Here is a 16,940-nt window from a genome sequence, read left to right as displayed (position 1 = left end):
AAAGAGACAACATTTCACTCATTTCACAGGAAGAAAAAAAATGGCACAAACCGAACGACAAAACTCACGTAGGAAGATCTGTAACATTGGGGCAGAGACGGAGACACCAGCCAATCTTATTCTCAGTCCTATGCTTTAAATCGCAAAAATCTTCCTTCACCTAATTCGCAACCCATCCCAGACCGATCAGGATATCCTAGTTTCCTTTAAGTAGCACTACAATTTAGCGTGCTCTCATCAGCTGCACATCTCTTACAAAGGGCCTGAGAATCATGACCAAGCAGGACACAAAAGAGCAGGCCAACAAGAGCGCAGATCAGCACCACGTAGGTCAGAAGCAAGTGATAATCCTGACCCGTCAGCAGGAGACCACCTTCGCTGCTCGCCCGATGACGACAGAAAGACGTGTCTACGTAACGACCTGGAAACGTCGGCTATTCAGCACAAAGTAGTCATGCAGGACACCGGCAGATCCAAGGCTGAACTCAACCGAATGATAATGAGGGATCCAGCTCGGAGTTTAAGACACTCTGCGAGAGTCCGAATGCTTCCGAGTCCTCACGTAAAAGGGGCAAAGGAAGGAGGAGCAATGGAAACATTTCAATGCACCGGGGACTACAAGGTAATTGGAGGGTTATGGGATTAGGGGCAAAGACTTGGCCTCTTGCGTGATGCAAAAACTCCTTCTTGTTAATATGACATGAAAAAGAGTTAGAGCCAAGTCATAGGAATGTTAAAAAAAAATGCCTCTGAGTGTCTGAGCATCAGTTCTTGTAACATCTGCTTTCCAGCTCCAGAGCACTGGAATTACTCCAGAGGGAAGCAAACTGGGGGGAGCAAAAAAAAAGAGAGAGAGAGAGAGAGAGACAGGAAATGAGGATCAGCACATGGCGAGGAATTTTGGGAAATTACATCTTTAAGGTAGAACAAGTTAATAACTTTAAGGTGGATCCCATTAGCAAGATGCTGGATTTGCTCTACCTGGGGGACTCGAGGGGACTTTTTTTAGTTTCTTTATGGTGCTAGACTACAGATGAAACAGCAGCAAGACTCATCTAGAGACTCCTTTCCCCACATGTCCTATGGAAAAGAGCGGGTCCTTTTAAACACCAAAAGGTCTGAAGTGGGATATGGGATGCTGAACAACAGATAGGCTCAGTGCAAAGGTTTTCCAAGAAAATGAAATACAACCCTATTTGTAAAAGCCCGTAAAACGTCGTCATTGTACACAATGCTGATGCAAGTTTCAGGTCGGTGATCCCAGATCACAAGAAATCCTCTGAAGCTACAGAAGTATGAACAGCACCGCTGAGTGGTGCAGATTTACCCTTCTCCTTTCGCTCATCATGGAGACATTGCTTGTAGGACAACTAGGGAAGATGAGTCCTTGTCCAATACACAAACTCCCAGAGTTCGAGTCTCACCGCAGTGGGGTTTTTCTGTCATGCGCCCATTTGAAAAGTGACAGACCCATCACGTGGTGTCAATCTCAAGCAAACTTATCAAAAGAGTGCCCTGCAGAAAGGATCCAGGCAACTGAAAGAAAATGTATTATGGTCTCCAAAGGCAGAGTGCACATCCTTGTCCCTCACGAAGATCAATAGGAGCCAAGAGGATGCATCTTCCATGATCAGGTCTCCTCGTATGAAAGAGCAATCAAATGCCCCAGCAGTTAGCAGAGACCTGAATACTCCCCGTGAAGTTTTACAGCATGTAGGACAAGAGGGCAAGCTGAAGTTCATCCCCTTAATGACATGTAAATGAGAATGCAAGAACAGCTAATCACCCAGAGAAAGGCTGCCCTTGCAAGACTTATTGCAAGCCTAAAGTAGCAGTACTAAACTAAACTATTATTTCAAATGAGAGGATGAACTAAATCCAAGATGTTTTATGGAGGTTTCTCCCAGGAGTGGCATACTGCTTTGGTCTTCAAAGTGCCATGAATAATTAAGAGGAGGGAAAAAACGTGAGAGAAAAATCTATTCTAGATTTCATAGACATTAGGGGCTGGAAGGGACCTCATGAGATCGACAAGTCCAGCCCCCCACCGCAGGTGGGAAGTCAGCTGGGATCAAGTGACCCCAGCAAGAAATAAACCCAGCTGTTTTGTGAAGGAGGCCAGAGTAGGTGCTCGCACCACCTCTGGGGGGTTGTTCCAGACCCTGGACACACACCGTAAAGAACTTTTTCCTAATATCCAGTCATCATCATCATCATCATGGCCTTCCTGGAGTTTATGGCCGTTAGACCTGGTTATCCCTTGGGGAGCTCTGGTGAACAGCTGCTCTCCCAAGTCCTGATGCACCCCTCTTACGGAGCTGTAAGCTGCCACCACGCCCCCCCCGAGCCTTCTCTTCTCCAGACTGAAGAGTCCCAAATCCCTCAGCTGCTCCTCATATGGCCTTCCCTCCAGGCCTTGGATCATATGCGTGGCTCTCCTCTGGACTCTCAAGCCTCGCCACATCCCTCCTGAGGTGGGGGCCCCAATACTGGGGACAGTACTCCAGAGCTGTGGTCTCATCAGGGCTGAGTAAAGTGGGAGGACAACTTCCCTGGCTTTGCTTGAGATGCATCGGTGGATGCACGCCAGAGTTTGGTTAGTTTGCCTGCCACCGCATCACGCTGGTGGCTCATATTCATCTTGTGGTCAATCAAGACCCCCAAGCGCCTTTTGGTTGCGGTGCTAGCTGAGCCTGCAAGTGTGCTGAGGGCTCTTCCTACTGAGGTGCAGCACCTTGCACTTATCTGCATTGAAGGCCATCAGGTTTTGGTCGGCCCACCTTGAGAGAGTGTCCAAGTCGGCCCATATCCCCAGCCTGTCCTGCGGTGCGACTGCCCTCCCCCATCGTTTGGTATCGTCCACAAACCTGGCCAGTTCACATTTGACTCCCGAATCCAGATGCAAGAGGATGAGCAGGAAGGTGTCTTATACTATTTGTGAAGTACAGTACCTTTACCACTGTCTTGCATGTTATTGAATCAAAAGAAATGGGCTTAAAAAAAAAAGACTCCCAGGTCTGGCACAACTTCGTGGTAGCATTCGCCTAGCACTGTAACGCTGGCAGCTGCACAAACGTCGATGAAAAGGCAGTCCTTGACAGGCACCGACCCCAGTCCAACACGCACCCAAAAGGGAGTTGAACGACTGAAAGGTACCGCTCTGAAAATGACTGTCACACGGGAACATCTCATTTGTGTGCATTATAGCAGCAGCTGCCTAAGCCATATGGTCTTTGTACACAACTCGCACTCACAAGCAACTGTGAAAAGTCTATGATGAGTGCGTGAATAAATTTGCTCATTCAGCTTATTCTGCAGCCAACAAGTAGATCTCATACCCTTAAAATTGCCCTTTGTCCTATATAGACCACAACCCATCTTCCAGCATTAGTAGAATCAGATTTGCCAGAAACTTTACAAAAATACGAGTCTTGGAGTTGGCTGCAGCACAGCAAAGCGATGCACAAGATCAGTGCCGCTTGTCAACTGGAATCGGGGGGGGGAGGAGATGGTGGTTAGTTTTAAGGCATAAAAATCAACAAGGCATGCATTTTCCATCAGTACATTTCTTTAAGTCTACCGGCCCAAGCTTCTAGAACATTCCTGCAATCAATATGTAGTATTGAACAGTTCATCTTAAAACAGAGAAGAAAAAAAAGGCACTTTCCCATGTTTCTGGCTAGGATGCACGATGAATAAAAATTCGTCCTGCCTTCTCTAGATAGAAGATGACACAGGAGGCCAACGCAAAACTACTTATCACAAGCCCGACAATCCCATGCACGGTAATGGACCTCCCCGCAAGAAGTTTTGGGTTTTGTTTTTTTTTTTTTTTACCTTATGTACCACCATCCTTCCAGGTTCTTTTGGATGACCTCCACGGTGACCCCTTTTTCGAACCCAATCTCATCCTTGCCTTGGCTGGTGTATGGCTGGACTGTGACATATTTCTCTTCTAGCAAAGGGAGAAAAGGCAACATCGGTTAGGGACAGAATTCGCCCAGCTGTCGTCCTGCTCTGCTCTGTTTTGCAAAACTGCCGTGCAGCGATTACACGGAGCAATTGCAAAGGCGGAACCCTGATCTGGGGCCTGCTGATTAGCTATGCTCGCAACATGATAGATAAATCAGCCCCTCAACACTATCCCACTGATTTCCATGCCAATAATGACACAGTATCTCCGGAGAATTCTCCCCCCAAATTCCTACAGGAGAGACTGAGATTTGAAGTTGGACTCGGCTCGCATACTGTAACTTGACAGCATCAGCCTGGCTGCCAAAGCAGCCGAGCATCACTGCAGAAGGCCGAGCCAGTTGGCTCTCGTTCGTAGATGCGCGGAGCATTGTGTTACTGAAACTCGAGCGCTGGGTCCTGGGCGTGACCTGTCCTCCCCGATTCATGGGGACCGGCTTCTTAAGTCTATTGGCTTTGCACCTCTTGGAACAGGCTGGCTGTGCAGGGACCGCTACACAACAAGGCACCTCAAAAAAAAGAGTGTGCCTGCAGGGTAAAGTGGTCTGCCTCTTTTATAGAGGCAGTGCCCTGCCTCCAGGGATGTCCAAGGGCTTTGCAAATATTCAGTAAACCCCACCTGCTGCAAAGTACACGGGCATTGCTGTTTGAGAAGAGCCAACGACAGAGCCACGTTGGCAGCATGCCGCTGCCTCTGGGAAGATGAGTACGTCACCCCCACTTGGCATTTGCTGCCCATATCCCCCTGCCATACGAGGCACTCGAGAGCTGCACGGGAGGAACTAGGATTGCAACCCTGGAGTCTTTGCCCTGCATTCCCCACCACATGAGGCCATCACTCTTGACACTAAATGCGCAGTATTTCCTGCCCCAATAAGTTAAACTGGAAACTACAGGTTTAACCTCTTCACTTGCACCAGGGGCTGTTGGCCAAAGCAGCGGGCTGAACCTGGGATAAGCGGGAGGGTAATATCATACTCAGTAAATTGCTGTAGCTGCTTAAAGGACATAGTGCACAGACTCTAACGAGCACGCTGTCCAGTCTGCCCGACCTATTCAGCCGCAGCAGAAGACCTGGAAAAAAAGAAACGCAGAGCTGCGGGTACCCGGGTGAAGCAAAGGGCACGAATTTAAGCGAACGCCGACTCTCCTGTCATCTCAAATGTGGAAGGGGTGGAGAAGAAGGGTGCAGCCGCTTGAGGCAAATGCTCTTATGAGAGGGAGTCAGACTCACCATCTGTTTAGTTTTGTGGCTCGATTGCATTTGGTTGCTGGGTGAAGTATGGAAAAATTTAAAAAGGGAAAAAAAAACAAAACCTTTACTGAGACAAAGGAATAATTCCTCGTGAGGAGGGGAAAAAACACAAAGAAAGCATTGGCAGAGTACCCAACAGCAATGAAGTCAGAGCCACTGTATCTTTAAAGTCAGCCTCCCTCCACTGGGTTCATTTGGGTCCTCCTGATGCTCAAGTCCTCGGCTACCAAAACCTCAGGCGCCTTAAGGAAAACGTCTCCTGCTCCCTGGGGAAGGATGTTTTTGTCATTTATTCCTGCAACTCTAAGCAACTCCAAATGGCTCGTTTCCAATCAGTGCCACCAGGACACTGTACTTTCCCTGCAGGAAAACGGGACCATAATACCAGGCTGCACATCCGCGGCTGCGGCTAATAGATCCCAGAAGAGCGTAGTGTCATGGGTTGAAGTTTTCGCGGAGTGGCTGGGGTGACGCAGAAAGGCTGGGCTTTACAAAGCTCATCCTGGTGTCAAAGGAGCACGTTAAGCTTCCCTACTTCTGATGCTTGGAAGACTAAAGTGTTAAGCTGAGACGTGGAGGATTTCCAGGTGATTAAAACTTGCCTTGGGTAGGTGGAAAAAGGCAGGCAGCCAAGTTGCTTCAGATACCCACACTGCTCAACATCGTCCCAGGAATATATTGCCTGGGATATCCTGCTGTGACTTTTATAGGATGACAATATAAAAAGAGCGCGCTAACCCATGTGTTTACTGGATGCTCCGGTCATGGGGCGAGCTGACATCGCTGCCGTCCCATCAATGCTCCACTGTCTCTCTTCCACATCCCTAAGGCCCCTTGCAATAGAGGCCATCAGCACAGACTCCTGCCACAACAGCTACAACAAAAGCCGCTCTGTTCATCTTATGCCTCCTCCATGCAAGCGGCCATCCCCGTTATAGCTGGAGGCAGGCATTTTCATTTTGCCAGCTTGCCATCTTGGGCGCCCCCACCTCCACCCTCCTTTCTGGGCAGAGCCCGCGACCCGTTGAAAAGCACCGCGGCGGGCGGGAAGAGGTCGCAGAACGGGTCGGTGAAGTGCTTCCTGCGCAGGTCCTTCAGGCTTTCCCAGAAATTAAGCCACCGCTTCGTCTAAACCCACTTGCTGCATGGTGGCAAAACCACTGACAAAGGTGTTGTCTGCACATGCTGGCGGTGAAGGCTGGGGCATTTTAGAGGAAAAAAAAAAGTCAGTGGAGGCAAGGCCCTAGCGCACAGAATAAGGGCCACCGTAATGATGAGTGTATTGGTGAGCCAAATCTACCAGATTGTCTCTCCCTATTCAGACAGGCAAAATTAAAGGTCCATTAGTATGCAATATGGCCATCACTACGGTTCAGGGGTTGTTGCGTTGTACTGCAGACAAGGCCCGACTGACCCGCTCAAGGCTACTGAGAAGACGACTCAGTCTTCCAACTCCTGCTCCATTTCAGCCACAAGCCCTTCTCCCCCCTTCCCAAGGTCAGTGAAAACCATCCCTTCCCCCAAAACAGGACTAAAGGCTTTCCAGCTGCAAAAAGCCCTTTGGGGAGCCCTTTCTCTCTACCCCTGTTTGTTTTCCACTGTTTGTGGACTGAGTTCAGGCTGATGGCCAAACACCAGAAACTAGAGCACCGAGGTGTCACCAAAAGGGAATTTCCAGGTAATTTTCTCCAAGGCTGTTTAAATTATCTGGCCCATTGGTGGATCAGTTCCCTACTTTTCTGCCTTGTTACTTCCAGCGCAAGGCCATCACCGTCCTCCACATTCACTACGTATCGGTGGAGGAGAAAACTACAAGAAAGGAGGAAGAAAAGGTACTGAAAGGCGAAGAAAAACCCAACTCGTGCAGTGACATGTTCAAAAGGGGTTAAAAATCCATTTAGAAATTAGGGTCTCTACGATGCGTTTGTTTAGCAATTCTATTTTAAGCCTAGAGATCAAAAACAGGAAGCCTCCATTAAAGTTTCCCTTGCAAAGTGCTTTCGCAGCAAAAAATTACAACCATCTCCAAAGATTACACACATTTGGTTTCTTTCAGTGGTGGAAGAGAGACCACAAATATACACAAATGAGGTTTGTAACAAACAGCACTCTTGAGAGCCGGGCCTGCTTGCAACCCAAAAGCAATTCTGGTTTGCGCCTACCAAGCCTACCCCTGGAAGCAGGAAATTATGCATAAAGCACAGATGAGTGGAAGGTACGGGGGAATTTTACATGGTCATCTTGTCATTTAAGACACTGATCTGCGTAGGTAACAAAATCGTATGCAAAATGCTTTTTAAATTTTGTAAAAATAGAACTGGATAGCTGAAGACTGATGCACTAAGTTACTGGAAGGACAATGTAAACAATCGAGCTTCGTAGCAGAAACAGTGCAATGCGAAGAGCTGGAAGCACGCTTTGTACTGTATGAAGTGACATTGCTGTCATGTCGCTCCTTCAAGTACCGCAACGGTGGGCGCCGCTACAAAACACCAAGGCTGGTACAGACGGTCACTTCTACCAGAAGAAATTTCTTGCAGTAGAAAAACAGCCTGAGAGGCAGCCTATACAAATGTTGCTCTAGCCGCATGGCTGGACAGCCTCACAGGCAAGCGCTACAGGAAAGGGCATTAGACTAGAGGGCAGGTCCCTGGGCCACTCGGGCCCTTATAGGAGCCTATTACTCAACAGCCTGTCTTCTCGCCTGCCTGGCAGGCTGTCCGGTGGAAGTTTGCAGCTGCTGAAAAGCAGCAGCTGCCACGGACAGCTGGGGATGGCTGCAGCCCTTGGAGAATCAGTCAAGTGGCATGATGATCCAGAGGACTGCATGGAGGGGGAGAGCAAATCAGCTGCTACAGCAAGGCTTCAGGATCCTTGCTGCAAAGGCACAGCAGCCCACCTTGTCCTGTGCTGCTCTGGGAACTGGGCTTGGGGAAGCCTCTACACGCCAGGCACCTCCGGCTTTTAAATCACCATCCCCCTCCTGCTCAGTGGAGTAGGGGGATGCCAGGGAAGCTGACACAGCTGAGAGCCAGGCTTCCAAGCAGGAAGGGGCAGCTCTCCTTGCACTCAGCTCCCAGTGCCTGGGAACAGAGCAGGGGGAGCTGTCCCTGTGCCTTCTCCAAAGTAGGGTGACCCTGGTCTCAGGAAGGCATGGGAGTCTTTCCCCCAGCTCCATTCCTGGTCCCCAGGAGTTAAGTCAAGACAAAGCATGCAGACATTCAGTCTCCTGGGAGAAACTCTCCTGGGAGCAATTTAATTCTTCTTGTTCCCAGGTTAATTTTGCTCCAGGAGAAAAAGCCTGAATGTCTGCATACTTCTGTTTTCTACCTGGAGAACAGCGATTCTCCCGATAGAAACTGAGGTCTGGTTTAGTGAACTACACAAATCCACCCTCAAACCACCTGTGCCCAGATTTTCACTGCAAAATAACAGATGTCTTCAAGCTGCCCAGCATACCAAGCTTTGATCCCTGCAAGTGAGAACTGCAGCCTAAACAAGAACATGAATATATTCTACAAGACGTAATGAGTGCATCTGTGTCACTGCTATGATCTGATACCACATACACTTGTACGTGCCACAGCCCCTGGTTCAGTAACAGCTAGAGACCATCTTTTGGAGGAGATCTTAAGTTCCAGCTCCACTCAAAATAAAGAGGCCAGGACATGGCATCCTGATTTTCACAAATATTTGATTATTGCTACATAATACAGCTAATTGCTGTATTTGCTGGGACAAGTGCTGGAGCACTCGGGCAGCAGGACATCCTGGAGTGTGAACTAAGCTAAGTGACAAAGATTATGTTCGTTCCAATTTATCAGAGACTGGCTGCGAGGCCTTAGGCCCTTCTTTACCTGAAGTCAGGGTTAGGATTTCCCCTCCCTCGAGACTGTGGAAAGGTCACGTCCAAATCTTCTGTTCTCCTTTTGATATTATCCAAGAGCCTCCTACAAGTGCAGTAGGGGAATACCTAGCTTTCAGCAAGCATCACTTTTTCTTCAACTGAAAATTTCCATAAAGGTATACGTTTTAACATGAATCATTTGGGGATTTCTACCTGCTCTGCTTGGTAAACTTCCTAGGGAGGCAGGTGTGAAGTGCAGGAAGGGACAACACTTGAGGCAGGTTATAAACTCTTAGACTGGCTCCGGAGGAAGCCTTGCATCCTGGACAAGCTTTAACCTTGCCATGCCTGGTGGCAATGTGCCTACGGGAGATTAGGGCAACTTCAGAACCAAAGACTGAGGATTTTGTCCCTTGCAGCCACCCTGAGCATGACAACATACAGTCAAGAAACAAGCATTTTGAGATGCACAGATCTGAAGCAACTCTACACACTGCACTGCTTTGCATTATTATTTACAGTTCGCCCGTTTACACACATTAGAAGCAATCATGGTATTGAAATGTTATTTCCAGTAGTCCAAGGAAATGAGACCGACTTTAAAAGAACCAAGCACCTGCAACTTCTCCAGAAAAGCAGCAATGTTTGGCAGCCACCTTAACTGCAGTGATGCTGAGGCCTTTTCTACACTACAGGGCTGCACTGGTTTAAGCAATGCTGGTTTTTGAGCCATTTATTTATTTTTAAATAAGTCATCGCAAAAAATTAAATACACGGGACCTTAATTTATTTTAAGGTTAACCTAGTTTCGTCCCAACAGATTAAACCCTAAACCTATAGGGCTAGGGACAGCAATTACATATACACTGGTATAAGTGAACAGAAACCAGTTCAAATCTGTAACACAACAGAAGTTCAGTACACCTGAACTGCTTCCAAAGTGGCCAAAACCAGTTCACAATAAACCTGGATCGTCTCAGACTTAACCAATTTAAGTTAAATCAGTTTACTGAACTTCTGTCCCAGATCCCCTCCAGATACAAGTTAACTCGCAGTCTCCCAGCATCCCAGGATGCTTTTAGCAAGGTTGGCGGGCTAGCCTTTGCCCAAGCTGTCTGTTCCAGCTGAAAAGGGAGCTGTGCTCTCGCACCCCCCAGCTTCTGGCCTGAGCCACTGCAGGCTTGTGGCTGCATTTCCAGAACCAGAAGTGAATGTCTGTTCACTTGCTTCTCAGTTCAATCTACACAGTTTAGACTAACCTGTGAAGACTGAATGGATTCAGCCACGGACTTTTTGACTGTCTGTACTTAGCCTAAAAGCCTAACACACCAATTTAAGAGAATGGCCTTCCAAACCAGTTTAACTAAATCCATCACATAGCTACGTCTAGCTGAAGCAGGTATAACTCTGCTTTGTAATAAGCAGCTTTCAGATCACTGCTCAATTATGCTGGAGCAAGAAAAAGTTCTATTATTATTTCATAGACATTTGGGCTGGAAGGGACCCCAGAGGATCATTGAGTTCAGCCCCCTGCCCAGGGGCAGGAAGTCAGCAGGGATCATAGGATCCCAGCAAGATAAACATCCAAATATATGTCTTGAAGGCATTCAAAGTGGGTGCTCTGAATGCCTTCAAGACATATTTGGATGTTTATCTTGCTAATTATTATCATCATCATTCCCAACAGGAACTTTGTTGTAGCACTACTGTTGCCTCCAACAGCTGGTGCAGGGAGCAGAGCTGCAGCAGCACTAATGAATGTGTCCAAGGCCTGAGTTAATGCTTTCACAGTTTAAAGGGCACAAGTGTTTCTTCACTCTCACCCACAAAACCCCTCTTATGGGTGCCTGATTTAACCGCACTACATTTAACTGGCTATAATTTGGGAGGATCTAAAGTCGACAGGATTTATTTTTGGACAATGAGAGGCCGTGGCAACACTTTCACCATCAAGCCTTTTCCTCCTGTCCAGCATTAGAGAAAACGTTTCAACTAAGATTCTCACATGCTCGCAGGAGAGGTTGGTATCTATGCAAACTCCATCTATAGAGGAAAGTAGAGTAGTTTCTAATGCTGCTAGCGTTGAATGCTTGGTACCAGATGACTTGTTCCTAAGATGCCTGCTAGAAAGATGCCAGGTATCCAGGTTGCTTTTTACTAGAAAGATAAATATTAACAAGAAAAATCACTATCTAGTTTTAAGAGGGAGCCCAGCATCTCCAGGATCCACCTCTTACTTGGGCCCCAATGCTAGGGCTCCGACCTGCACCCTCATCATCACCTTATCTGAATTATTGCTGCAGCCTCCCTTTTTTGCTATCCAACCTCTCTTCCCTCGTCCTTTGAGCACCACAGATCAAGTAACCTTCCCTGCCTGTGGCCATTTGTGGATGACACTTAAAAGAGGGTTTAAAGCGGGTTAAATGCCTTTTGCACTGCTTTAATGGCATTGCTGTTTGCACATTCAGCAGTATACTGCGTCTTAAATGACTCTGGGACGTAGTAAAGTAAAACACCTCCAAGGAGTTTTAGTTTCCTACCCTACAGCTGCGGAGGGAGGCAGTGGGTTGTGTGCGGCTCAGGGGCTGTGCGGGCAGACCGTGCAGGCAGCCTGGCAGCAGCCTGGGAAGGCAGGCAGGCTCCACAGAAGGAAAAAGAAAGAAAGAGAAGGAAAGAGGCAAGCCTGATCTTTTTTATTTCTTCCCCCAGAGCCTGTCTGCCTGAGCTGTGCGGGGGCCCAGTGCTTCCCTCCATAGCTGTGGTGCCTCCTGGGACTGCCCGAGCCAGGTGTCTGCGGGCGGGTGGCACCTGGGGGGTGCCACGGCGGGAAGCACCAGCTCCCCCCTCTCCCCACAGCTCAGGGACCTCTCTGCCCGTCAGCAGCTCGCTCTCCCCTCCCCGCTGCTGGAGGCAGGTGAGGATCGGGCTCTGACACAGGTATACATTACACTGGGGTTTATTTCACCCTAAATTGAAGCGGTGTTTTTTAAAAACCACCACTTCAAGTTAGGGAGAATTAAACCCCCGTGTCGTGTACAAATGCCCTACAACTCCAGTGACCCCATCCCTGACCTGTGCCTCCCAACTGGCTGCTCCTCTCATGCGAAATCAAGTTCCAACATCCCATCCTCACTTTCAAGGCTCTGTAACATGCTGCCTCCTGATTTAAATCAGATACAGTTTCATACACTATCCTCTCTTGTGCATTATACGCTGCTTAACCACTTGCTTCTTCCGATCCTTCGTCTCCTCCTGCCCCCATCCACTCGGTTGTAAGACATTTTCAAGATGTCCCCTTCACCTGGACCAGACTGTCCCCTTCAGGGCACCAACACTTGTACTGACCTTGTACTCTTCCAAATCCTTCCTAAAAGTAAAACAAATATTTGTGTCTGCTTACCATCTATCCTGCTGTCTGGATGAGCCAAATCACCTTAATTCAACACCCTGATTTAAAGCGGCAAGTAAAACGCTTCAACTTGGGGTGGGGGGGAAAAAAGTCTTTATGAGCAAAACGTATCAGATGTAACCTGTCACGCCAAGCTTCTCCCAGGCCAAATTCCTCCTTTTGTTTAGGCTGCAAACTCTTTGGGGCAGATGCCTTTCATGTCCGTGCCTACCGTGCCAAGCACGCTAATGGCACGGTAGGAACAGTGCCCCTCACCTCTACGAGGCCTTCGTGTTCATAGACACAAAAGCCAGGGGCTGCTTTGCCTCGGGAGGGAGTGTGGCCCCCCGTCAACCCGAACTTCTGCGATCCTGGCTCCAAGCTCTCCACTCCTACTTTATCTGCAGTGCTTCAGGAACTCGCTGCAGAAAGAAAATAATAGCCTTCACTTAATTGAGGTCTCTGCATATATCACCACCGCTCCGTGACCTGATCCTCGCTTAAAAAGCTGGAATGGAAAGAGGGGGTTGGTCTGGGAATTATCCAATTAAGATTTCTAAGCAAAATGCAATGGCTCAGAGTCGATCTTCCAAACCACAGAGGAATTTTCTTTCAAAATACTTTCCCCTCAGTCAGCAATCTCTTGCGCTCCCCTTCCCTTTGTCAAACCTGGTGCTGGAAAAAGTCTCTCGGTTCCAGAAGGCAACACATCCATTCAAATGGACTTTTGTGCTAAAAACTTTTTTGTTTTTCTTCCCTAAATTCTCCTTCATTTTAGCCACACCTGGTTTGACTCCACTGTTGCAAGGCATCCCCCGCTCCCCTTACTTTTAAAATTGCAGTTTTAGGTTTTTATCTGTCCGCATGCTTTGGATTACTAAAAAACTGCCGTTACCAAGTTTTTATTAAAGTTTGCTCGTTGTCTTGGATCCTTGTTACTTCGCGGATTCAGTGACACTGCTACAAGCTGTTTGCAAGTCTCTGATGTTTAGCCTTCTTGCTTGCTTTAGAGAAGGTAAAGGAGATTGGCCATAATATCCTTGGCTTTTACGTTAACTGCGGCCGGGGAAAGCTCCTAAGATCCTACCTACAGATTTTAATCTATAGAAACACTCGAACAATAGCATCAGAGAACCAGACACAGTTATTTCTGAACTACGGCGATGCCAACAATGTGATGAGCACTGCTTGCGTATGCAGCAAGGCCATTTGTCCTGCATGGTACAGGATCTCATTTCTTGGGCTAAAGGAAAAATCAGTTCACCATTTGTAATACAGGACCCATGACACTTGGCTAAGTAGTTCTGTTCCCGTCAAGGGGAGGACAATGAAATATTATAGGGAACAACCTGAAGTCAACAAAGAGAAGAAACAAAACTTGGTTGCCAACTCCATCACTAGTTCCTATACTTGTAGAAAACTGCTTTAAAAGTCTAGTGCAAAGGAGATTTACTGTATTCAGGGCTTTTAAAAATAGCATTAACTCTTTTAAAGTCTTTGGTTCCCCTTACCTTCTTGCAAAGCAGCAGCTGGCAAAATGCACACCATTGAACAGTTTTCAACAATCTTTTTGTCTACAAAAATCTACAGAATTATGGCTAAGATTTTCAAAAGAGACTAATGATTTCTGGGCGGACGATTTATGACTTGCCTGCAACAGGGTCTGTTTTTCAGGGAGTGCTGAGCCCAGCCCCTCACTGGATGCCTGGACAGCATCCCCGAGCGAGACACGAGGCGAAGACATTCAGAAGTCCCGTGTCACTTCGGAAAGCCTTGCCGTTTCCGACCACTGAACCATAAGTTAATTTGGTGCTAGTTTCTAAATGGAACAGTACAGGCACCGCTGGTAGAGCCCCCTAGCATAAGGGCAAGAGTTGGACAACCTTAACACAGCTATTGAAAACAGTACTACCATTTTACTGAACAGGAAGGCTTGAGCTAGAGTTTTCCCATAAATGCCAGCCTGAGACTAGATTTTTTGGGGGGGGTCGTTTCAGCCTAAATATTTCATTGTTTCCAAGAAAGAGGCCAGGGAAAAATGCATTGTTACAATACCCTGGCAATCTTCTCACGCTTCAGAGGAGGGACTTTGTGTAAAGGATATGCTCATTTCCTGTTCCTATGAAAATCCACTCAGATTGGGCCTGATTTAAAGCCCTGGGGGTGCAGAGGAAGGGGAGGGGAAAAAAAAAAAAAAAAAAAAAATCAGTCTGGACTTAGTCAAAAGAGGTGTCTTAAGACTTTCCATCCCAGGCGCAGCAGACTCGTTGCAACTACAGCTCAGAACAGCTGCAGACGAGGGGTCCACATCTGGACGCTTGACCTAAGAACAGGGAGACCGTTTCTCTTGTGCCCCAAATGATCCCATTACTGCCCAGGCCTTGCAGGGAAGGAAGAAACATTGAATTCAACGGCTATGGGGACAAAAGCTGGACCTGCGGAGGGGTGCCAGGAGAGTAGACTCTGACAAGGAGTCAAGGGCAGGGAAGAAAGTGGGACCGGAGGCTGACAGAGAGGGAGAGAAAAGTCGGAGGGACTCGAGCCGATAGGTCTGGAGAAAAGAATTACTGCAATGAGCCCAAGAAGAGATTGGGATGGGCTGGACAAGGAGCCTGGGAAAAGGAGCTTAAAGATCATGCGGATGCGGGCTAAGACACTGAGGCTGGACAAGGAACCCAGGAAAGCACATTAGCACTGGGAACCTGGTGGCAGGAAAGCCGTGGACGGGAGCGGGGAGGATGGAGCAGTGCAGATGGGGTGAGGAGCCGGGGTAGCTTGGAAGTGGCCAGGCCAAGAACTGGGACTGGTAGAAGCTCACGTGCACGAAGGGGCTGACTGAGGACAACAAGACCAGAGAGAAGAGGAGACAGGACAGAGGCAACAACAGGAAAAGTTTGGTTGGGGGTGTGGAGAGCCAGACAGGGTCGAGATCATTTTGCAGGGGTGGGGGGGCAGGAACGGGAAGAGGAGTCAGGGACTACTAAAAAAATCCACGCCCTCTTCCACAACCTGGAACGCAAGCCCTGGTTCCCCAAATCTCACCATTTCTCCGAGGGCAAACACCTACGAAATGCGATGGCAAAGTAACCCACCCCGTCTAGTGCTGGTGCACACAGAAGATGACCTGCTACCATGCTCGGTGCCCGAGGAAGGGGTCTAGGAGGCTGATCACAGGGTTTCAGAGCTGCAGCTAGGCCATGGGGCTGTGACTAGCCTGCAACCAACTTTGTTCTTCTAACTTGCTTTTTTTTCCTTTTTTCCAAAAAATTCAGAAATTAGAAAAAAATGCTTGAATTATATACCTGCGATAATGCAGGAATTACATGAAAGGCAAGGATTTCTCTAGGTGGCATCTTTTACTGGACTGGCTGCATAGTCAGGATAGAGTTAGACAAGGTCTCAAATGCAAGGCATTCTCCATCAGGTCTGGGTCTGGTCTCAGACCTGATGGAGATCATCCTGCACTGGAAAGCTTGCCCAACTCTCCTCGACTGTGCAGTTGGCCTGATGCTAGGTAGTGCCCAGAGACATCCTTGCCTCTCACAGAGCTATGCCTGGCATTGTCTGGGCAAAATTAATCTCTCCCCCTCCCTCTCCACACGCGCGTGTCTGTATGTGGTACAATATAGCTTTTAATTACAGGATCACAGACTATCCCCCCCGCCCCTTCCCCTACATTTAACTCAGTATTTTTAGTGGTTTTTTCATGTTTTCTGCCCAGCAAACAACAAGTCTGGTGTTCTCACTGTATTTTTAGCTGCTTTTTCTAGTGAAAAAGAACAGATTTAATGTTATTTTGGTCCCATCAATAGCTCCCTGAAGCAAAAAATAAAGGGAGGGTAGGAAAAGCCGTGCACAGACACTGCAATAGCCGTGTTTCCCTGGACACCGAGATCTCCAAACTCACCAATTTTGTTTTTCCTCCCACACTGGCACCCTTAGGAGGATGAATCGATTGATTTACTTATAAGTAAGATAGGTGTAATCGTACTCCCGGGCCAAGGTCATCTCAAGCTTAGATCCCCATTCCAAGCCGACAGCAGAAAAATCCACGTTCCCTACCCCAGTAAGTGCCTTCAGCTGATACCTTGGGTCAGGACTACCCCAAAGAGGCGTTCATCTTTAGGGAACAAACCTGGTGATTTCATCAGCTTCTCTTATTCCGAGTCTGCCAATTCCCAGAGCCAAACACGGGTAGGACTAAAGAAGAGTCACCCCAGGCCCCAGCGACCCGCTTTTGCCTTGAACCCGGGTTGAATCTTTGCAACGGACCTCTCTTCTCCATCCTTTAGGGAAACTCTGAAACCATGGGCCCGAGTGGCGACTGGGAGGACCAGACCTTCCAAACCCAAGCTCTCGGATGGTATCTGAGGAAGCTGCCAGCTGTTTATGCCAGCCAGACCTTTTGTGGCCATTGCGTTGCTCACCGTGCCTTGTTCGCAGGCTCGAGTTTAGGAACAAGCAAGCAGAGGTTGGTC

At 48.1% G+C, this 16,940-nt stretch overlaps 1 protein-coding gene across 3 annotated transcripts in view; it reads right to left on the bottom strand.

The window, feature by feature from the left end:
- Positions 1–16,940, bottom strand: part of SH3PXD2A (SH3 and PX domains 2A) — a 333,629-nt gene that overhangs the window by 17,548 nt on the left and 299,141 nt on the right. For all 3 annotated transcript variants that reach the window (XM_019485993.2, XM_006273659.4, XM_059730197.1), the window contains one exon: positions 3,838–3,955. In XM_019485993.2, coding sequence (XP_019341538.1) covers positions 3,838–3,955 — 118 coding nt within the window. The remainder of the gene's footprint in view (positions 1–3,837; positions 3,956–16,940) is intronic.

The sequence above is a fragment of the Alligator mississippiensis genome, chromosome 6, assembly GCF_030867095.1.
Source record: "Alligator mississippiensis isolate rAllMis1 chromosome 6, rAllMis1, whole genome shotgun sequence".
Classification (NCBI taxonomy): domain Eukaryota; kingdom Metazoa; phylum Chordata; order Crocodylia; family Alligatoridae; genus Alligator; species Alligator mississippiensis.
The sequence above is the reverse complement of the archived record's forward strand: the minus strand, read 5'-3'. Positions and strand labels throughout refer to the sequence as shown.